The following is a 24,516-nucleotide window of genomic DNA, read 5'->3' on the forward strand; positions in this document are numbered from 1 at the left end:
AATCATGTTTTCGTACAACAACCGTCTCTCTTTTCAAAAAGCAATTAATTGCAAGAAGCATTTTGAAGCAACCATTTTCTATGAACATCTGTTTGTCAAGTGTATTAATGGACAATTCGGTGAATTTGCTATAACCTTGATACATAGTTTGCCTAAAAAATTGAGGCTGGTTCCATTTTTAATTGGATAGCATTATTGAAATGCAACATAGCCTGATTCTCCAATTTTGTTCTCAGAAACATTTCAGTCATTTAACAAACCTTCACTGAATATATGCATAATTGAACATATACACCTTTGTTGCCATTCTGTAAGTTTCTTTTTTTGGAAATGGGCTAGAATAAAGCAAACAAATGATCTGAGTTGTCATCCCATTAACTTAAAAATATCTTCTTTCACAGATAATTGACTCATAGTATTTAGTTACATGCATCCCTGTTTCGATATGCCTCTCGCGCGTCTCTCTTTAATATAGGTTTATAATTTCACCTCAGTTTCTTCATAAATCTTTTTAAAATTCTTCAAACTTTAGTTCATAACTATTAGTACATTAATGCATTGATCTGAATAAAATTGAATATTGTTGTCTCCACTGGACATTGATTATTCTCAGTACCTCAAAGACATTGATGAGCTTGCACTGAAGGCAAGAAATAGACAGATGTTATTACATCACTTTATCTTTGTCTGTTGTCTCAGATTGAAAAGAATAGTGCTGTTGCAGTTAATTCTCTGTTCCATCTCATAAATAAAACTAAATGAAAGGTCTTAGCTGATGTAGACAATTCTTTCAATTTGTATCTAATTGGCAAGCTGATTATAACTGTTTTGGAAATAGACAAAGAGCCTTTCTAACTGAATTGCTTAATTAGTAGCATACCCAAGGCTTCAATTATCTTTACCACACAGGTAAACATGCAATGTAAAGAAGTTATGGAAATTAATTATCCTTCTGCTATTGATTTTGACCCAATTAACTTACTTGTGTTATGCATTGCTACATTTAAGAGTTGGATTAATCATGCCCTAGATACATTTCTCAGGATATGATTTTTAAAAAGTCAACATATAATCTGTGATACATTCAGGTTGAAACGTTAGTCTTGACCTGAATGGTACCAGCATCATTCTACAAATGCCTCCCTGGACTTCCTTCTGGGAAAAATAGAAGCTAAATAGAAACACGCTACAGAAAATGAGGCCACTCAACCCTTTAGGCCTGTAACAATGGCTTGAAAGAGGCTATCAAATTAGCTCTATACCGTGTTTCTTTAATCATTTTCATAGGATATTGGCATTGTTGGCAAGGCCAACACACATTTGCCCATTTATAACTACCCTTGGGAAGGTGGTGGTGAATGACTTTCTTCGAGCTGATGTGCTTTATGTAGTTAGGTACTGCAAAAGTGTTGGTAGTTAGAAAGCTTCAGGAATTTGACTCAGCAATGTTGAAAGCAAAAGTGATTTATTTCCAATTTGGGATGGTGTGTAACTTGGTAATAGAAATATGTCCAGGCACCAGCACTGGTCCTTGCATTTCTAAATAGGAGAAATTCATGTTTAGAAGTTCCTATCAAAGATGCCTTTTCAAGTTACTGCAGTGGATTATGCCGATAGAACACATTGCTTACCACAGTACATCAGTGATGGAGGGAAAGGTAATAGATGGCCTGTCAATCAAGCAGGTTGTGTTGCCTTAGATGCTGTCAAGTTTCTGGTTTTCATAAATGTGCTCACCCAGGCATATACAGAACATTCTGTTACACTCCTGGCATGTGCCTTGTAGATAGTGGAAAGATTTTGGAGAGTCAGGAGATGAGCCACTCACTACAGAATTCCCAGCCTATGAAATGCTCTTGAAGTAACAGTATTTATGTGGCTAGTGCAGTTCAATTGCTTTTCACTGGTAACACACAATATGTTGATCATTGGAGAATGAATGATGGAATGCTATTGAATATCATGGGGAGTTAGTTATACAAAACCTTATAGTGGAATGGTCATTGCCTGATACAAATTTTACATGTCATTTATTAGCATAAACCTGAATGCTGTCTAGGATTTGCTGCAGATGAACACAGACTACATCATTTTTTTTGGAAGTTAAGATTGGAACTGAAAGCTCTGAAATCATTAGCAAGCACCACTTAAGACCTTGTGAGGCGGAAGATTATTGATGAAGCAGCAGAATATGGTGCAGCTGAGTTCACTACCTGAGGAATTATTGCAAACATTTCTTGGGGCTGAGATGACAGCCTCCAACGTTCACAACTATCTTTTTGTCAAGTATGACACCAGCTTTTGGAGAGCTTACCCACAATTCCCATTAATCTCAATGTTATGAGGGATTCTTGATTCCACTTTCAGTTAAATGTTGCTTAGGTATGAATGGAAGGCACTTTGAACTCAGCTTTTGAATTAATCTCTTTTGTCCATGTTTGCAAAAAAACTGTGATGAGCATCATTGAGCAGAGTATGTGCTGGTTGACTGCACTGTTGCAATCCCTTTCATTGGTTTTCTTATGATTTTGGTAGATTGATGGTCAGTGATTAATCAGGCAAGATTGACCTGCTGCATCTGGATGGGACAGATTTGGACAATTTTTAAATTTGCCAAGTAGCAACCAATGTTGTAAAGAGACAGCGCCAGTTGAAGTGCACCACACAATTGTCAGGCAATGACCAATTCCAACAAGAGAGAATTTAACCATCCTCCACAATTAACATTTTGGGGTTACCGTTGACCAGAAGCTGAACTAAACTAGCCACATAAATATAGTGGCTACAGCAGTAGGTTAGATGCTAGGAATTCTGTGGCAAATATCTTGCTTCCTGTCTCATCAGTACCTGTCCATCAACTACAAGGCACAAGCCAGGAGTGTGATGGAATACTCTACACTTGCCTGGATGGTCGCTGCTGCAACAACACTCAAGAAATTTGACAATATCCAGGAGAAAGCAGCACATTTGATTTGTACCCCCATCCACCAGCTTCAATGTTAACTCCCTCCACCACCAAAACCCTATGGCAGCAGTGTGTACCATTTACAAGATGTGCTGCAGTGACACTCCAAAGTTCTTTTGACAGCACCTTCCAAATCCAATTCTCCCACCACCTAAAAGGATACGGGCAGCAGATACACGGAAACATAACCTACACATACTCATCTAAGTCACACACCATCCATACTTGAATTATGGCCATCATTATTTTACTGTTGCTGGGTCAGAATTCTGGAACAGCATTGAGGTCGTCTATACTGGATAAAGAATGCAGCTCTCTATCACCTTCTCCATGGCTATTAGGAGTGGACAATAGAAGATGGCTGCCGTGGTTGTGGGTATGTTTCCCGAGCTGGGAAGTTGATTTACAGATGTTTCAGTCCCTTTATGGGTGACATCTTCAGTGCGGTGGAGCCTCCTGTGAAGCGCTACTGGACGGTGTCTTCTGGAATCTATTTGGTTCTGTTTCTGCTGCTACTGGTTGCCGGTTCTGGTTGTTTGTTATAACGGCCAGTATATTGGGTCTAGGTCTATGTGTTTGTTGATAGAGTCTATGGATGTGTGCCATGCCTCTAGGAATTCTCTGACTATCCTCTGTTTAGCTTGTCCTATGATTGTTGTGTTGTCCCAGTCGAATTTCTGGTCCTTGTCATGTGTATATGGTTACTAGGGATAGCTGGTCATGGTATTTAGTGGCTAGTTGGTGTTCGTAGATGCAGAAAGCTAGTAATCTGCCTGTTGGCTCTATATAAAGTATAAAAGGTGGCCTAGCCAGTGACACTCAGATCCCATGAATGAATTCTTAAAAATTGAAATAAATCAAATTGGCTGAAGAATGTTTCCTGTGATTGTGGGAAACTCAAGAGGAGCCAGATGAATCATCAACTCAGCACGTCTGTGGAATGTGATTAAAAACACTTCAACCTTGCCTGTTGCAAGCTCATTGCTGATATGTAAATGGATTCTCCCTTGGCTGTTTGCATGTCCAACACCATTCATAACTGAATGTGACAGTTCTCCAGAGTTAAATCCATTAGTTGTATGATCAATTAGTTCTTTCTATAGTGTACTGCTTCCACTGTTTAGTATGCATTTAACCCTGCATTTTAGCTTCACCAGTTTGGCGCCTCTTTTTAAGGTGACAACTCATGCGGTTCCTGATATATTTTTGTTAATCAGTTATTGAATCAGAGTTGGTCGCCTGGTTTGGATGGTGGAGTAGGGTGGTATGAGATTGATGCTGAGGCAAAACGTGGTGAAATACAATTATGCAATTATAGTGTTGTAAAAAAAGATCCACAGCATCTCATGGATGCCAGTTTTGAACTCCTAGATTTGTTCTAAACCTATCACATTTAACATAATGGTAGTTCCACACAAAAGACAGTGTGGTGAACACCTCTATAGATACTACCATGGATACCATATGTAACATGTAGATTGGAGAGGATGAGGTCAAGTAACTATTTCCCTCAAGTTGGCACTGTCACCATTTACCACTGGCCCAGGCTCAAATTATGTCTTTCAGGAGTTGGCCAACTCAGTTAGTGCTAACGATACCAAGCCACTCTTGCTGATAGACATTTAAGTTTCCCACCCAGTACATATTCTGTACTCAGTACCTCTAGCCAACGTGGAGACCTACTGATTCATTAAATAAAGAACAGTGTTAGGGTTAAAATTGTCATTTGTTTCAGATACCAACAACACGCAGCTTGTAGTTGAGGTAGCTTTCTGCCACCAGGTAAAAACAAGGACTACTGATGCTGGAAACCAGATTCTAGATTAGAGTGGTGCTGGAAAAGCACAGCAGTTCAGGCAGCATCCGAGGAGCAGGAAAACCGACGTTTCAGGCAAAAGCCCTTCATCAGGAATAGAGGCAGAGTGCCTCTATTCCTGATGAAGGGCTTTTGCCCGAAACGTCGATTTTCCTGCTTCTCAGATGCTGCCTGAACTGCTGTGCTTTTCCAGCACCACTCTAATCTAGAATCTGGTTTCTGCCACCAAGTGAGTCATAAAGAGTAGAGACTCCTGTTTAAACCACAATGTCATTTATTGCATTTTAACAATCAGGTACAAGTTACAGACATTGTTACTAAATATATGAGAAACCTAGGACATAGGTCTTTATTCCACAACATCCTAAATTGTTCTGATGTATCCCCACCAGTACGATATCAGATTCAGTGCAACTTCCTGTCGTCGCGAATATTAATCTTCTCAGAACTCTTTCAGAATCATTATCCCACAAAAGTCAGCCAGATATTTTCTTGTCATTGTGACCTGAAGCCGTAAGACTTAATCAGGTTTAGATTCAATGGTGGTTACTCTCAGGACCAGTCCATCCCATATTCCACCTTTGTTACTTTTTCCTATACCAGTGTAACTTTTGCTGATCAAGAAATCTTGGATATTGAGAGATAAGATTTTGGGAGTATGACAATGTCATATGACAGGCATGTAGTGCAGTCTCACAGTTTTGTCACAAAGTTAATGAGACAGAATTTGTAGGGTTGAGTGTGCACGCCGATGGCCTCTCAAGTTTATTATTGTCATAATGATATTGAATCTGCTTTCACTCCCCTTTTAAGTGTCAGTGTGCCAACAAATAAGTATGACAGTTTTATTCAGGCAGTAGTACAGTGGCCCCATATTCAATTCCAAGCTAATTTGGTTACACATTTCGTTAACACAAGTTGTTTTATACATCAGTTATATTTGTTGGTCGTATATTTAATTACAGTGGCCACTATATTGGTTTTTCATGCCCCAATCAGTATGTCTAGACCGTTTTGAGTCTCTTATTGTTCTTTTATTGTTGGTGTTTCAAGTAGACAAAAATGGTATTGTTCCAGTCTAAAACCAGGATGAGGTTTTTGATCACTATTCAGTCTTTTTTGTTGAGACAAGCTGTCATGCTAAGATTCACTGACATAGTTCATACATGAATAATGGCCACTTCAGCAAAGCAATCACAATAACTAGTGCCTGTGGAACCATATTCTGGCAGCAAGTCAATGCCTGAAAAAGAATGAAAACTATTGAGAAGAAAATAGAAATCTTATCAGTGTTTCAAATCTAAAGTTGACTCAAATAAATGATACATAACAAAACTCGTTGCAATGAGATTTGTAACCAGATTTTCATCTTTGCAGTGGTACCAAGTTACTGTTTAACATTGTAAAGGTTGAAATAAATCCTCACAATGACAAAATTTACCTTCACATTCGCAAGACTCGAGATCTTTGGAGACATATTTCCATTTGCAAAACTTACACAGGCCAACCTCATTATAATGTTCCATTTGGACAGCAGCCAAATAGCATATTATATAAGCAGGAGTGGTGCAGTGAAGTGTGCGGACAATCTGAAGGTTGCTTTCTGAAATGAATATTGGCATTCACAATATTGAAACTTGATACAAAGCTTGCTATTTATCCATGGATCCGCACTATTGGTTGTTTCAACTGTTACAACTCAGCTATACACTAATTTGCAGTCAGTGAAGTGCATTCAGAAAGAATCTAGCATCAATGGATTCTTGAATACCAAGGGATAAAAGTGCAACGAAATACAAAGGAAATGTAAATTCCAGCATTGAAACCAGGAATGGAATTTATAATATTTGTATCTCACTATATTTTGATGTGCCAGGCCACCATTATATTATGAAATCACACGATGTCCAAGATCTATATATTTGAAGGTTTTGCAGTCAGGCTGGGCTGAGCTAAGGGAGGGTGGGAAAAGCTCTGACCATAAACATGGAACAATTTGATAAGATTGCCCATTTCTACATTGTAACTTCTAAGTATAACAGGGAAGGACAGAGTACAGTTTAAATAAACAACTCATTAAACTTAATGCATTAAAGATATCTCAACAATGCAATCAATTCTTTTGTGATTTTAATTTGTTACCAATAATACTTCCTACTTTGTTGTAGTAATGATATTAGGCCAGTGGGATTTGCTGGAGGATAGACATTCCAATATCAACCTCCATTCTCAGGCCAATGTCCACAGCACCAAGGCACTGGCTGTAGTTGGTCAACTGAGGTGGGTAGATCACATCATCTGCTTGCTTGACATAAGACTTCCAAAACAAGGTCTCTATTCTTAGCTTAATTAGAAAGCAGTTACCAGGAGGGCAGAGCAAGCGCTTCAAGGAGAACCTCAAAGCCTCCCTGAAACAAATGCAACATTCTACCTATTGGGAACCTTTAGACCAAAGTATTTACAAAAGTGCCAACCATTTTGAGCAACTCTGAGAGGACCAGTTGGAGGCCAAGCACAAAGGGCAGAAGAATTGTGTGAAAACTCAAGCATCCCACTCACCTGCTTCAGCAACTGCCACCTACCTCACCTGTAGCAGGGTTTGCAGATTCTGATTCAGACTATTTAGTCACTTCAGGACCCACAAACAGGAACAGAAGACAATTATCCTGGATCCCAAGAGACTGTTTAAGAAGGAAGAGGTCTTAAGTTAGTATTTCACATTGACAAGTTGTGAAACTGAATTGAATAATCTCCTGATTTTTAACTTTGCACCAGAAAATAAATTACCATAAAGCTTGTTTGATTGTTGTTAAAAATATAATTCATGCAAAATATCCTTCTGGAGAAAGTGCCTGATGCACTATCCAGTTCAGGTCCACACCTAACAACAGTCCCACAATATTTTGTTGTTATCAATGCTCTAACAGTGAATGGAGATGGGGAGCATCACCCATGCCTCAAAGAAAATAAATGTTTAATTTCTTATGACAGAGAATCAGCCTTAATAAAACTACCTTCCATTTGACATTATTGCACAAAGAAATAAAGTTTAGTCTGACTCAAAATCTCCACATTATGAAGCATTGTATGCAGTCAGAGACCAGAAGGTTTCATTGAGGGATCACTGGATTGGTCCTGAGGGATCATGATGAGCTATTAATGCATGACTATTGAATGTTATGCTGGCAGGATGCTATCTTTGTCCCTCCTATTAATTTTCATTATTTCCCACCTGCAGTCAGCACTAACTACATTGTTGATTACTGCATATGTTAGCAAGTGACTATTTATTCCATGTACCTTTGTCTATCGTGGAGCTGCTGTGCAGTGTTACCGCAATGGTTGAATACGGAAGTATCTCGGTCCAGATGCACTTAAAAGAATTGTTGAGGGGCAAAATAATAGAAGGATATGGACAGCATAGAAATAGCCAATTAGAATGGAAGAAGGGGTATATAGAGTATAAACACTGACAGAGATTCAATGTGTTGAATGGTCTGATTCTGTGCTATTTCTATCTAATTCTGTAAAATAACAAAATTGTTCACAAGTTATGTATACAAATGAACTGGAACCATTTTAGGAGATTTTGGGATCTTTTAAAAAAAATGTAATAATAGTATTCACAGTCTTCATATTTTTATTCTTGAGTGATTATAATGTAAAGGAATACAGTGAATTTGTATAGATTGCCATTTTATTTAGATGCTTTTTCATTAGTGGTGCTTGTTGTATAAGGCAGTTAATACTTTAAAAGGGTTAACTGACATCATGAGATAAGCTGTGCCTGTTTGGATATATTTGATTGTTTCTGGGAGGATTTTACCAGTATTCTAGTATAATCTTGTGTACCAGATTGCTTCAATAGTAGCATTTGCGCTTTTCAGTTGAGTCTCCAGTCTCACAAGAGACAATCATGTAACCTAAATATAATGTGATTAGCTAGTAAGTACTATATAGTAAGCCTTTGCTGTTTATCAAGATCTTCTGTTGAAATCTTTGTGTGGGCATATTTCCCCATATGATATTAGTAGCTTAGATGAATACCAAAATGGCAATCAGTCTAACTAAACCATTCCAACTGATTCAGGCACCCAACTATGACATATTACAATGGTGCCAGGAGTAGTCATCTGAAAATGTTATTCAGCCACACAATATAAGATGGTAATGTTGGTGGGGACTTTACCAAATATAAGACTACTTTTGCTGAATTCCCACTGCTAGAGGCATCCAATAATGTAAAGGAGTTTAGCCAAGTGCTTTTTAAGCATCCAGAATTAACATCATATATGTCCTGTTGGGAGACAACATGAAATATCTGAACCTTCCAGAAGTTGAGGTCATTGCTTGTATTATACTTTCAAAGTAACCTGCATGCCAAGCTAAAAAAAAGGCTTAAAATGCATAATACATTTACTAATCCTGTTTTATAACACTAATCCAAAAAATTCTGAAGAAAATCAATTTTGCAGAACTCTTGTGAAATTCTAGGGAAGTTTTTTTCTGACAGCTAGAATGTATCTGTTCAATTAACAGGTTTAGCTGTTGTGTTGATGAAGTATCTTAAAATACAAACCATTTAGCTAAGAGGTACTGCAGTAGGTGGTAAGCAGAAGATTTGCATTCTATTTATTGGAGAAATTATATAACTCATTCTCCAACTTTGTTTCAATGGAACAGGATTGTGCTTGTGACTTTAACAGGCTAATAAGGAATCGCTGCCAACTAATCTGAAATGTAATACAATTTGTTTTCAGTTTACTTGCATCAAGCCATAAGCAAACTTTGGATTTCAAAGCACCATCCTGATGAAAATTCATATGATAACATTTCATTTGCCCAATATCTAGAATGTTTCACCCTATTGATCCCTAATGTATTTTGAAAGTTTATTTTACGTTGAATATTTGGACCTCTACCAGATTTGGATGGCGAGATTGCACAGCTTAAATTAAGTTAAAAGAATTTGACTTGTAACCACGTAATTTGTCAAAGTTATGTTATTGGCAGAATTTAGGTGATTTTTTTGACCACCCATGACCAGTAGAACTGTATCTAAAGGGGGTGTGTTTTCTTAATCTTACAGTTCACATTTTCAGCAGCAAGCGTTTTGTGAAATTTATAAGAAAAGTTATTATTTATTTCTCTCACAATTACCAGGAAGATATTGTGATATTTCATTCATTCATCTACATACACTCACACATATATAAAAATTAGTTACAGCTGAAGGGAAGGCATAATGTTGCAGCTTATAATTATCTCAGGCATTTTCATAGCAGGCCTATCATTTCTTATATGATGCTGAAGCTTTAAAGTTGAGGTAGGGGTCTTGGACTGTGAAATTTCTTATGGTTGACTTTTTAGGCAGTTGGTTCAAAGGGAAATTTAAACTTGGAAGAGGATGGGAGATTCCTTCTGTCTTTCAGAGGTTCCCCACCTTGGTAGCTTGATGGCCTGCAAGTAATTTAATGGTTTTTAGTGGAAAACAGCTTTTTACTGATTTTATAAGCAAGCAATCATATCAGGCTTCTAGCTGATGTGATTTTTGCAAGTCAAAATTACTTTCTCCAAACAATGGGAAAATTAATACTTGAATTCTCTTTCATTGTGTAGTTCGATTGGGTACAGACTGATCAAGGAGAAGGCAAAATCAAAAACTGTCTTCAGCCTTAGATGTTAAAGTAACACAATTTATTATATATGTGTACTAAATACTGTGATACGTGGTAATCATGGATGTACCAGGCTCTGACTTATAGCTTCATTAGTTAATAACTAAGCTATCTTCTTCATGTGTTTGAGTCCTTGAGCTCTCTCTGTATTTCTTCTAGAGAGTCTATTTCTAGACTGCAGTGTTATAGTCTTTTTCCAGAATGTTCTAACACCACCCACTCTCTGGCATTTTTATCCAGTAAATTGCAGCTCCAAGGTTGCTCCAAGATCCATGTTTTCTTACACAACCATTTCCAGCATTCCGTGTTGTTGTTTAATCCAATTATTGTGGCTAAAGACCCTCTTGTTGATTCATCCAGTTTGATTTGGATGGGGGGAAATATCATAATGCACTGAAGGTTACTAGGATCCATTCTCATCTATCTTACACATGTTGAGTTTTGATGTTCACTAGGGTGAAACAGAGCTTCAAACCAGCTGGAAATCTATTACCATTTTCTGTTGATTCAACCTCAATCAAAGGGATATGTGAACCGCTTGGATGGTTTCAAATGCCTATTCTTAATTAGATATTTCCTTGAAACACAGGTTAGCTTAAAGGTCATTTGATTCACAGTGGCCTATTTAGTAGACTGCTTATAAACAGTTTTAAGATATAAAAGTATTGTTTCAAACTTCACATTGTGCTAGGGATGACAGTTGCATACATCCATCAGAGAGTTTGCCCCAGAGCATTAGCCTGGGCTTTTCTAAATTGCTTCAATGTCAGGGAGTCAACTTAAACATTTGACCAGATTGCAATGAAGGTATCAGTAGAATGTACCAACAAAGCTGTGAAATAATATGACGATAAAAGACACTGCAGAATATAATTAGCAGCAGCCTTCAGAAACCTTATCCTTTGATGTAATCTCAATAGTAGTTGAAGTGAAAGCCAGTTAATATGAGGTAAATTTTTTATCTTCTCTAATTTTAACACAATAGTAAGAGAAACTTCAAATATTGCTGCTGTATGAGAGATTTTTAATAACACTTTCCAATAAAAGCATTAATTGTATTAAGAAGCAGCTAATTGAAGAGCATTAATCCAGTGTTCAAAAAGGAGGAAGAATTATGTTCATTATTAGAGTGAAAAGCTGTGTCAATTAAAACATTCTTCAATACCTCTTGAAATAATGGCAAAAGTAAGTCAGTTGAAAGAACTAGTTCATCCATTCTATGACTTCATTCAGATTACAAAATTTATATTTAAAAATTAAGCCGGATATTTCCACACCTGTCAGTTCATAAAAACACCACAAATATGATCAGTATTCTATTATTATAACTTTATGCACAATCCAATACTAAACTAGTTACAAGAGTTTAAAAATAACTCACCCAAAGTGGTCAGTAGTTAGAGATACAAAATCACGCATGATTTCACTTTGTGTTGAATTTAATGTTGTCGGGCAGAGTGAAAGTACAAGTGCTGTAATGACCATATGTTTCCTAGATTGAGAGAGGGGAAATGGTTATGGTGTATCACTGATTCTAATGCAGTATATATGCGGCAGTATACATATGTGGATGTTTGATCAGATTTAATTCTTTTGATGGCTTCCCACTTTACAGCCAGAATTCAGAATGTCTTGTCCCGAGCTCTTTCGAAGAGTTGCCAGCCAAAGTAACATGATTCCCCATAGAAAGTAGAGAATGATGTGTGTAATAGTGAAGATTTTCAAAATAAATCAACTCATTAATTCTCATTAAGCTATTAGTCAAGCATACAGAATAGGGATGGCACAGTGGCTCAGTGGTTAGCACTGTTGTCCCACAGAGCTATGGACCCGGGTTCGATTCCAGCCCCGTGTTACTGTCTGTGTGAAGTTTACACATTCTCCCAGTGTCTGCATGGGTTTCCTCCGGGTGCTCCAATTTCCTCCCACAGTCCAAAGATGTGCATGTTAGGTGAATTGGCCATGCTAAATTGCCTATAGTGTTCAGGGATGTGTAGGTTAGGTGCATTAGTCAGGGGTGAATGTAGAGGAATGGGTTTGGGTGACATACCCTTCAAAGGGTCAGTGTGGGCCTGTTGGGCTGAATGGCCTGTACCCACACCATAGGGATTCTATGAGGAAGATCTAAGGTTCACTCTTCACAAAATGTTGAGTTCGGTGTTCTCTAATAATGTTATTAGATCATGTTACTTCTGTGTTCCCCAAAGGAGATGGTAGATTGAGAGAGGGGAAATGGTTACGGTGTATCACTGATCTGAATGCAGTATATATGCGCCTGTATACGAGTGTGGCCGTTTGATCAGATTTAATTTTTTTGACAGCTTCCCACTTCACAGCCAGAATTCCGAATTTCACAGCCAGCCAAAGAAACATGATTTCCATAATAGAAAATAGAGAATGATGTATATTATATTAAGCTTTAGTATAGCACCACCTTCATTTGGCAAAGGTTTTCTTGTTTGCAGATATTCAATGTTTTGTAATAAATTGCAAAATACATTTTGTATAATATTTATTAAATAATGTACTAATTACCAACAAATTGCTTGTACAGCTTCAAGTATAAATTGCTTGGCTGTTAAGGTTAAAGTTTTAAACAAGTTCATCTCCATGAAAAGTAGTTTGGAGCCCCATTGAGAAATATTAGAAACAGGAAGAACTGACTGAGAAAAAAGTGAAAGCTTAAATTAGAAAAAAAGCCTGGTGATTAGTGAATCAGATCATAGGGACAAAGACTATTCCTTTGCGTATTGATTTAATTAAATCTGTAAATTTGTAGGCAAACAAGAATTTACAATTAATAAAAGATAGAAGACAACATCAGATAATATGAGCATCATGACCAGATGAGCAATTTGGTTGCACTCTTTGTTAAACTCCTAGGGTTGGATCAAACACCAAATGTTAGTTACAAACAAATTTTGTTTGATGCTTTCTGAGATGCAAGTGCAGGGGAGCAATGAGTGGTTGCAAAAGGTGGGGGGATAATGAGAAGTAGCCAGTGGTATCCAAGGGGGAAAGGAGAAGTGAGTGGGGGGAAGAGGCCACCAAATGGAGTCTTTAAACTTTTTGAGCTAGGAAAATCTGAAGTAATTTAATGAATTATTTCCAAATTAACTGTGCTTTTTATGGAATATATTGTCAGTAATTGGTAAAAAATGTTGTTGCTAACTTACGGCTGTCATCTGGTACCAATTTAAAATCTGGTGACTCATAAATATAAGTTTACCCTTTGTATTTTGTCTTTACATTTAATGGCAGTACACAATTAATAAGGACATTGATTCGTACTATTGATAAAGTCTTCTGCTTCCATGAGTCCAAGCATGAACACAAAATCAGAAAAAATATTACGTCATGATTGAATCTCACTGAATGAAGGAGTTCATGAAAATGTAGCCCCTGAAAATCAAAAAGTTGCACTTGAGAAATATCAAAAAGGGCTTGAAAACATTGGAATTATTTTTCCTGCTGTCTGTAACACAATCAGACTTTACTGCTTTAGACAATAAGCTGCAAAACAGGTTATGTACATCGCCAAAAATGTGGTCACAGAGGCACTGTGTGTTAAAAGGATTGCAAGGTAGAGATATGTCAGAAAGGAATTTCATAACTGAGGGCCCAGACAACTGAAGCCACTGCCTCCTATGGTGGAGTGGTTACAATTATTGATGCTTGTGAGACCAGAATTAGAACAGTGCAGGTATCTTAGAGGGTCATGGGGCTAGAGGAGATTACAAGAATAGGAAGGAGCAAAGCAATGGAGTGATTTGAAGCAAGGATGGCAATTTTAAAATCGTTATATTGTTTGACTTGAGAGCCAATATATGACAGCACATTATTGTGACTCCGCATAAATACATCAAAATTTCAGGAAAGCCTTGAGGAATCCTGCAGGTTTGCTTAAGGGGGTTACTTCATATGAGTTAGTTGACTATGGCATGGTGTAGCAACCAGAGGAAAAGGAGAGATAGGAAAGAAGAAAAACTTACAGTTGTATGGAGTACCAGAAGTGTTTCAAAGCACGCTGAATTAACATAATTGTTTTGTCATGAACTTGTAATGAAACAAAAAAACAACCATTTATTCATTATATGATGCCACACCAATCAATGGATAATTTGTTTTTGGTAAAATTAATTGAGGAGGAATGTTGGACAGGAAAAATCTTTGGCTGAAGTCTTCCTGTTTTGGGATCATCAAAGACCAAGCGTATGACTGAAGATGCATATTTGGGGCCTTGTAGATATCCTGGTGCATGGAGCTACATGGGATTGCCCAGAAAGTTTAAACTTCCGAGAGGCAATTCTTCAGCTCACCAAAGCTTGGATCTGAGACATTGGAAAGTTCTGCAGCATTTTCTAAATAGTTCTCCAGGAAACTTTAGACAAATTAAATCCATGTCTAATATCTAAGTAATTACACCGTTGACCCCTCAATCACACCTGGTAATGCCTCAATGAAATCCTAATCCCAATTACCACCCAACCTGACTACATGACCAGCCATGTCTTATCAGTGCCCCCCACCCCCCAGCAGTTGACCCATCACTGATCACTTGATTTACCACCCATCCCAACCATATCACAGACCCAACCTGAACTGATTACCTTCCCTGACTAATCCTAACTATGTCCCCAATCTAACCCTCTATCCCGCTGACCCAACTGGACTACTACTATAACCCGAATTTATTCAACCCGCCTCAATCAGCCCTCCCTTTAATCCAATCCAACAACTACAATCGCTCAACCACCTGACAAGTCTAAATAAAACCAAAAGAACTGTGGATGCTGTAAAGCAGAAGCAAAGTAGAAGTTGCTGGAAAAGACTGAAGGTATGGTAGCATCTGCAAGCAGAAATCAGAGTTAACATTTTGGTTCTGGTGACCCTTCCTCGGAATAAGTGGGTCACTTGACCCAAAAAATTAACTCTGATTTCTCTTCACAGATACTACCCCACCTGTTGAGCTTTTCCAGCAACTTCTGCTTTTGCATCTGACAAGCCTTACTAAGTGGACCCTTGCCAAACCCTTGACTATCCTGGCTCTACCTGACTCCCCTACTCCTCAAAACTTGACCCAACTAGCCCAAACCCACTGTCCGCCTACACAAGCAGGGCAGTGCTACTTCAGGATTGACTTCAAGGTTAGCATAATGTTTTCATTCTTGCTGCTGCTTGAATGTTTCAGCTGTTTGTTCTTCCAAGTGATGTCATGGATTCTCTGACCTCCACTTAAAACAACATAGAAAGCAGATATGGGATTGACATTATGCCTAAATCAGCACTCTGAAAATGCAGCATTCCCTCAGTCTGGTGCTAAAATGGAATTTATGTCTAATTTATACAGTGGTGTCTTCTTCTGGTAGTGCCCATAGATAAGGCAATTATCAAAGCTTTCTTTTTAGCTTCCCCGATGTTGTGGATGATGTATCTACCAAGCTACATTCATAACAGGTATCATGACTGATGCATATTTTTTAATCTTCATGTCATTATTGAATAGCTATTCTGGAGTCTCTGACTAACACAATTGTCGCACAGATTAGCATAGTTGTAACAAGCTTATGCTGACCTATCATTTGTCAGCTTTATACTGATGAAGTGCAGTTTTACTTGGAAGGTGACACAAGAAAAGGCAGAAAAAGTTCTGAGTTATATCATGAAATTTGGTTAGATGAAAAAAATGACTACTTGAATTAATTCAAAAAGTGATAAGCTGACATTTGGAGAATGGTTCATCTGTCCTACAGGATTCACTGGGGTTCGGCTGCCTTCACCTCATCTAGAACTTATGAATGTCAAAGGTCCTGACCCATGATACAATGATAGGTGATGTGGTAGACACTGTTGAGAAAGTGGGAGGCTGCACTCGGACTTGATTGGGCTAGGAGAGTGAGCAAAGAAGTGGCACATAGAATACAATGTGGTAAGTGTGAGGTTAATGCACTTTGGTAGGAAGAATAGAGATAAAGATAGTTTTTTCTAAATGGGGAAAGGCTTCAAAATCATAACCACAAAGGAATTTGAGTCCTAGTTTCAGTATTCATGGTTAACACATGCAGGTTCAGTTGGCAGTTAGGAAGGCACATGCAATGTTAGTGTTCATTTTGAGAGGACTAGAGTACAGGAGCAAGATGTACTGCTGAGGCTGTATAATTCTCTGGTCAGACTACATTTGGAATATTTTGAGCAATTTTGGGCCCCATATCTAAGGAAGAATGTGCTGGCCTTGGAGGGGGTGCAGAGGAGGTTTATTTAGAATGATCTCAGAGAGGAAGGCTTTATCATATGAGGAAGTGTTGAGGACTCTGGGTCTGTATGCAGTGGAATTTGAAAGGAAGGGGGGGGGTGTCCTCTGATTGAAACTTACAGAATACTGAGAGGGTTGGATGGAGTGAAGACTTGAGATGAGTAGGACCTTCGTCAGCCAGAGGGTCATGAATCTGTTAAACTCATTGCTGCAGAAGGCTGTGGAGGGCAACTCATTCAACATATTTAAGGTAGATAGGTTCCTGATTAGTAAGGGGATCAAAGATAACGAGAAGAAGGCAGAAAATTGGAGTTGAGACACCACATCAGACATGATCGGATGGTGGAGCAGACCCAATGGGTGAAATGGTTTAATTCTACTCCTGTATCTTATTGTCTTGTATAGATTATTGAGTCCAGAATCTATGTGTGTTTTTGTGTACATGTGTGTTTTTGTTAGAATACGTTGCCCAAATCAGAACACCTTACACAAAAATTATCGAAATTCAAGCAGTAATTATGATCACAGTAAATTTATCTACTATAATCTCTTGTGTAAATTTTAACAACTTTGACAAAAATTGGCCTTACCCACAGAACTGATCACCCACCAAAACAAATCTATCCCAATGATGAACTTCCACTAATTGTACCCACTGAGACCTTTGAAGAGACTGTTAAAGTTAAATTTATTTTTTAAATGTGCAAGGGCACCAATGTCTTTAAAGTTTTCAACCCTTAAGTAATTATGAGAAAGTGACTCTATACTCTAATGAAACTGGTAAAATTTTCAGTATCACTTTATTTAATGTTATTCCTAACTCTTTTAAATTGGATATCTCACAAGTGATGGGTTAGATGCTATTATTATAAAGGTGGCCTGAACTTTTATTCCCAAGTTGGGAACAGTACCAGGAAAATTCCCAGGTATACAAAATCAACTTGGGAGAAAGTGCCCCATCCCGTGGCTGCTGCGTGCAGAAGCAGACTGTGAAAAAGAACCCACCTTGGTAATCTGGAACTTCATTACAGCTGCTTTATTTTAAGATCAAAACATTCCTTCAAACTCACCATGTTCCATCCAAGTCACCCAATGTCACTCATTGTTCAGTCTCCATTCATTATTTTTAACTTCCTTCAACTCCTTAATATCTTATAGAAATACACATCTGTATTCAATGCCACATTTCAAAGACTTTATTAGTACTTAGAGCTAACAATCAAATTGTGAACTAACAGGTACTTTTCTGTGATAATGATAAATTGTGAAATCAGTCATGCAATACACATTCTATAATGATAACTCTCAGGTTTTCTTCAATAGATGTGAAAAAAACAGCAAAGAGATTAAATTGTGACAGCTCCATTGAACTTGACACGTTCCTTACAGGTCTTTTGACAACCCCAAACGTTTGAGAGATCTAAATGATTTATCCACTTCTTATGTACAATCATGTCTACTTTTCCCACTTAAACTCTTCCAAAGAGCACCTCGCCTTTCTCCCAAAGGTGTTCCTGGATCTATCCAAAAGCATCCCCAAAGGCTCCACAAAAGTATCGTACTCCACCTTTTCAAAGAATTCCTTTTAAAACTTCTCCTGAGAAGGCTAAAGCGCACAAGTCATCTCTTAGACACTCAGTAACAAAAATTGAATCTGTTTGAACATGTAACCTCTGTAAACCATGGATGTACGGAGAACAATCCGCCTCGATTTCCCGCTCCCTGAATACCAAGTATACACCACCCTCTAACCCACCACTATCACCATCCCAATGGCAAAAAAAAAAGAAGGAATGGAAACACTGGTGTCACTTTAGCTAATCTGGAAACCCTCTGCATCATTTCAGAAGTTCAGGCTTTTGTGTTAAACTCACTTTCAGCTATATTAATAAAATGACACCAGATTACTAATCTTAAATATATCAAAGAATATTTCTTAATGCGAGAATGGAAAATTCTAAAATCCTATTTGACTAGACTAGTTATTGGAAGGTTGAATATTTATGATGATGAAAATAAGTTTCCACAGAACCTTGAACTTTGACTTCATTTTGGAAAACCAATTTTATTTTTAGGCAGTTTAGTACCTAGATTGACAATCACAAAGCAGCAACTCAACTCAATGTGTTCAATGTGAGATTGCTTTTCATTGCCATTCTCACTAATGAGGACATCCAAAGGTCTGCCATTTAAAACATCCTTCTCCTTATCTTTACATTCAATACCATGTAGTTCATTAAGGTTTTCACTGCATAGTATTGTATGAGTCTACTTTGTTATCCTTTGTAACTGGTTTCAAGATGGAACAGTTAATTTTAGAGAGGGAGATGCTTAATGCAGCAGATGCTTTGTACCAGCACAATTTATTAAGCAACAAAATTATACTTGATGATGCTCATTATCCTAACTGAATAGTTATTGCTTCCCAGAACACTAAGTGCATGGTCAGCTCATGATGTCTTTTCTCTCCTCTCTCCCTGTGGCTCTTTGAGATCTACGCACCCAATATATATTGATTATTAATTTTTATCATTTGTGTCCAGAGCTTTTACAATGTACTTTGGCCTTCTTATTTTATTTCTCAGTCAACATGGGTCGCTTTAGTCATAACATAAACAGGATATCCTCAAAACCTAAGCTGTCTTTACGAATGTTTTCTTGTGTAACTACTTGCCAAATTTAATAAGCAATATGTTCATTGAATTGCAACTCCAAAATCCATTTATCAGTATATTTCAAAGCATATCCTTTGACCACAGCTAGTAATGCTGTTTGGACATTTATGTTTCCCTGATCTTCACATCGAAAATTAGGCCTCCAACCACCTTAAAGCTCATATAAAATGCACTTTGAAAAGTCATAGTACAGAATCTATACAAATACAAGATGCACATTTCCTCCACTTCTGCACTATTTGCTATCTTGTATTCTTTCAGATATTTGAAATCCTGAAAAACTGCAATGCAAGACTCATTTAATGGAACCACTATAGATCAATCTCTGCCTCTAAATTTACTATTTTAGGGGAAAATATTTAACTGAAATTTGGTACAAATTATATCATACTATTTTTGTCTCTCTCTCTCTATGTCTTTCTCTCTCACCCAGCGCTCAAAAATAGCAGTATATGAAAAAATGTGGTCCTACATGAAATCTGCTGAACCATCTGTGTTTACCAAAACAACAGCTGATGGAGTTGCCAAAGTTCGAAAATCTAAAGGAAAGTTTGCCTTCTTGCTAGAATCAACAATGAATGAATACATTGAGCAGAGGAAGCCATGTGACACCATGAAAGTAGGAGGGAACCTGGATTCGAAAGGCTATGGAGTGGCAACGCCAAAAGGAGCATCATTAAGGTGGGTGGAATAGTGTAACAATATTCTATATGTTGTTATAGTATTCCACCCACCCTGATGTTTCCAGTCTTTTTTCTCTTTTAATTGTCAAGAATGTAAGGTATCTTAAATTTTACTTTGTTTAAAAGCCTGGGTTAAGTAAGGTTGGTAATACAGAGATAAATTATTTAATGCATCCATTTTACTATTTTGTTAATGTGTTGTCTAACTTTTTAATTGTTTCTTGCTGTCTTAGGTTTATAATTCTTTAACTTTTCAATTAATCTGGTAAAAATTAATGCTGTCACGTGTGAAGAGTGTGTGATTGCATGATATGTTAATTTATTTTTCTTAAAGGCAAATCCCCATCCCGCACACTTCAGTTTTGAACAATGTGATCCTCATGCCACCTTCCAATATTAACACTTTATTTGCCGTGCAAGCGTTTCTCCATTCCGTGAAAATAGCCAATTTGTCCTATTGTGCTCCTTTCACGTACACTTACTACAATTGTTCATTTTCTTACAAATATGTTTTATTGTTTCAAGAAATGCTGTTAACCTCGCAGTATTAAAACTGAATGAACAAGGCCTCTTGGACAAATTGAAAAACAAATGGTGGTACGACAAAGGAGAGTGCGGCAGCGGGGGAGGTGACTCCAAGGTCAGCCTCAATGTCACCACAAGCGGGTATCTTAGTACAGAGTAATCGGCAAGGCTGTTATTATACTTGTGAAAGGAAATGAACTCATTCATTTGTATGCAATATTATCTTTAAGTTGTGATGTTGGTGCAACAGGGATCCTTACCAGATTGACAGCTGAAATAAGTGTTGCAGTGCTTGGAAAGTTCAGGGAAAACACATCTGTGATGATATTATGTACTTAATGAAATATTCTATTTAAATGATCATTCAAGTTTATATATATTTAAATGACATTATCTTCAGAATGGATTGGTCCATGGAAAAGTTGCCTTAAACTTTGCCCTTCTTCTCAAGGAAACTAAAGCCAAAGCCTGAAATGGGAGAGAAATTACAGGTTTGTCGGCATTTAAAGGCTGATAGAAAAGTGAATGTTTCTGCTGTGTGTCAGTCCAGTTGCACAAGACAAAATACTATCCTGTCAGAATTTAACTTGACCTAATTTATGGCGGAAAAGTTAAATTTATTCAATTCTCAACTTGTTGACTTTCAAAAATATTCTAACAGATTAATTTCCAGGCACTTTTACTATCCTCACTATCACTGGGGACTAAAGGCTTAGTGTGCAGGGATGCAAACTCAAGAGGAGCAAGCTATTCACAAGCAAGAAGCATTAATTGCATTTCCAAATATGAAGAACCTGAAAATGAAGGTCATACTAGCAATTTTTGAGAGGATCTGTAGTGCAGGTTGATGATAAGTCTGTAAGTTAGCTAGCTGAACTTAAAGATTTGTTTTCAGACATTTTGTCACCATGCTAGGTAACCTCATCAGTGAGAGTCTCTGGTGAAGCGCTGGTGGTATGTCCTACCTCTTTATTTATAGGTCTTGGTTTCTTAAGGTGGGTGATGACGTTTCGGTTCTTTTTTTCAAGGGGAGGTAGATAGGATCTAAATTAATTTGTTTATTGATGTAGTTCTGGTTAGAGTGCCACGCCTCTAAGAATTCTTGTGTGTCTTTGTTTTACCTGTCCTTGGATGTGTATGTTATCCCAGTCAAAGTGGTGTCCTTCTTTATATGTATAGAAACTAGTGATAGTACGTCATGGCTTTTGGTGGCCAGTACCTATATCCTGGTGGCAAGTTTCCTGCTAGTTTGTCTGATGTAGTGTCTTTTACAGTTCTTTCATGGTACCTTGTAAATGACATAAATTTTGGCAAGGTGCAGCTTTGATATTCTGCTGCCGCTATGAGCACCAAGAAAATACACATGTGAGCTGCAAACCTATCCACTGGTTAGAGAAATGTAGTTGCACTTCGTGTACAGGCTGACTTGCTACAGCCATGCCACCTTAACCTTCTCTGCAAGTGCCTTTGTGTGCAGTGTGTGAGAGCCATTGCATACATCACTTGAAATATCTGATGTCAGGCATAATGTAGTCGAAAATGTATGGATTTTGAGGTGAAAGGGACAGCGTGAAAGCATCAAGGTCATACCTGTTGCTATATTAGATTGTGGATATGCAGAAATAAAGGGATAGTTGAAGTCTGCATCTTGTAAAGGAAATAGATTCTTTATCCCTGAGAAGATGAGAAAACAGATGCTGAAGTGTACCCATGCAAGACAAGGAATTGCCTGAGGAAGGCCAAACATCAGCAGTGAGATTAAGGACCACATCAGCCAGTGCAATGTATGCAATGAATACTCAGCTAAGTGTGCTACAGAGCCATTGATGATGTACAACATCCCAAACAGAGCATGGATAAGGTTTGGCATAAACTCTCACAGGAACTGATTATCTTACCACCATTAACTACTGCTCTCACTAATCAGAATTGACGAGCTGATGTCAATGACTACAATTGAGATTGTAGAATACCTGAGGTGCTTCCACAAGGCAGTGATAGTGTCCCTATCTATGGGCTAGGTGGTTCAAGTCCCAATTGGTCCAGAGATGTGCAACAACAACTCTGAACAGGTTGATTAGAAAATCTATTGTGGGATACCTAAAAGCACATTTCAGTTTTTACAGCATTCTGGACGTTATGATGAGTGACAACATCCCTCATTTCAAGAGTGAAAATTCAAGTGTTTCGTGAAGGATTAGAAAATTCAAGAACATACACCATCACTACACTATCCCCAGTCAACTAGGAAGACTGAGGCTGAAATGAAAATCGCCCAAGAGATCATAACGAAATTGAACAAATGCAACACAGACTCATACAAGGAAATCCTCAAGTGGAGAAATATGTCTACTGAGGTCGTAGAAAGTAATCCAGCCCAAATACTGATGTCAGACTATTGCCAAACTTAAAACAGAAAATGCTGGAGAAATTCTGGAGGTCCAGAAGAGGGAATGGTCCCTGGCACTGAAGATAAAGATGAAAGATGTGTTTGGTGGTGTTATCGTGCTGGAGGTGGCAGAAATAGCAGAGGATGATCCTTTGAATGCATGGAATGGAAAGTGGGAACCTGGGAACCATATTGTTGTTCGAGAAGGAGGGGAAGCAGAGGAGGCAGAATTAGAGGAGATGAATCAGGCAAGTCTTCTTCAGTTCCCATTTACGTTTATCATTGTCCCATGGTTCACACTTCCCACCCACCAGTCACTGTACTCAAGAGATTATACCCAGTCATTTCCATCACCTACAACAGGATGTCACCACTAAACAAACCTTACAGTCCATTCTGCAAGGACCATTCCCTCTGTGACAGCCTGGTGAATTCCTCTGTCATTCCTAACATTTCCTCACTCCCTCATAGCACCTTTCCATGTAATTACAGAAGCAGCAGCACATGTCCTTTCATCTCCTCCCTCATCATGGTCCAAGGCCCCAGACACACCTTTCAAGTGAAGCAGCATTTCACTCATACTTCTTTAAATGTAGTCGACTGTGTTTGCTATTCGCAAAATTAAATTGGTGAGACCAAGCACACGCTAGGTGACCTTTTTGTGAAACACCTCCACTCTGTTGGTAGGAATGACCTTGACTTTCCTGTTGCCTGCCAGTTCAATAAACCCCCTTGCTCCCATGCTAATGTTTCCACCCAGAATCAGAAACAGTTCTCCAAAGAAGCACATTAGAAGGAAGATGAGCAAACAATCATTTTCTGCTTAGAGACATTGCAGTTTCTAGGACTCAATAGTGTGCTTCCAATTAAACCTGTTGGACTATAACCTGGTGTTGTGTGATTTTTAATGTGAACTCCACAACTTCAGGGTATGACCTCTGTTCTCCATTTTTCTTTCATTATCACCCCTCCAACCACCACTCCCCACCCCCCACCCCCACACTCCCCCGGTCATGTCTTGTTGATGTCACTCTCACCAGAGCAGACCTACTTTCTCCTTTTCACATCTTCATTTGCAGCCATTTACATCTCCATCTATTCCTTCACCACCATTAGTAACCCCTTTGTCTTTTGCTGTGAGCGCCTTCACCATCAGCCCCACTCACTCATCCTCCCCTCTTTCGACAGCATAAAAATGTTATTTTTCAACTCTTTCAGTTCTGAAGAAGAGTCATATCTGACTTAAGACATTAACTCTGTTTCTCTCTCCACAGATGCTGCCAGACCTGCTGAGTTTCTCCAGCACTTCCTGTTGTTTTTATTTCAGATTTCCAACATCTGCAGCATTTTGCTTTCATTTGCATCCAAGCTACTCTTCCTTCTACTGAAACCAGAAACAGTAACAGGCATGAGTTTCAAAGTCAAGGTGAAAAGGACAGAAAACCAAGTATCACTTTGATAAAGCTAACAAGTACTGCTTGAACTAAGTATTGGAGAGAGAGTTTGTCAGAGTACAAATTTTCAACACTCCC

At 38.1% G+C, this 24,516-nt stretch overlaps 1 protein-coding gene across 7 annotated transcripts in view; it reads left to right on the forward strand.

The window, feature by feature from the left end:
• The window catches only part of LOC122557318 (glutamate receptor 3), a 342,247-nt gene that overhangs the window by 296,348 nt on the left and 21,383 nt on the right, over window positions 1-24,516 (forward strand). For 4 of the 7 annotated variants that reach the window (XR_015758634.1, XM_043704894.2, XM_043704898.2 and 1 more), the window contains exons 13-14: window positions 19,821-20,068; window positions 20,596-20,710. Coding sequence is in view for 6 of the 7 variants with exons in the window: in XM_043704894.2 (XP_043560829.2) it covers window positions 19,821-20,068; window positions 20,596-20,710 (363 nt within the window). In the remaining variant the exon portion in view is untranslated. The remainder of the gene's footprint in view (window positions 1-19,820; window positions 20,069-20,595; window positions 20,711-24,516) is intronic. The other 3 variants (XM_043704895.2, XM_043704897.2, XM_087991967.1) reach the window with 1 other exon arrangement.

This window comes from Chiloscyllium plagiosum, unplaced genomic scaffold (genome assembly GCF_037043375.1).
Source record: "Chiloscyllium plagiosum isolate Xiang-an unplaced genomic scaffold, Cpla_swu_hap1 HiC_scaffold_11, whole genome shotgun sequence".
Classification (NCBI taxonomy): Eukaryota; Metazoa; Chordata; class Chondrichthyes; order Orectolobiformes; family Hemiscylliidae; genus Chiloscyllium; species Chiloscyllium plagiosum.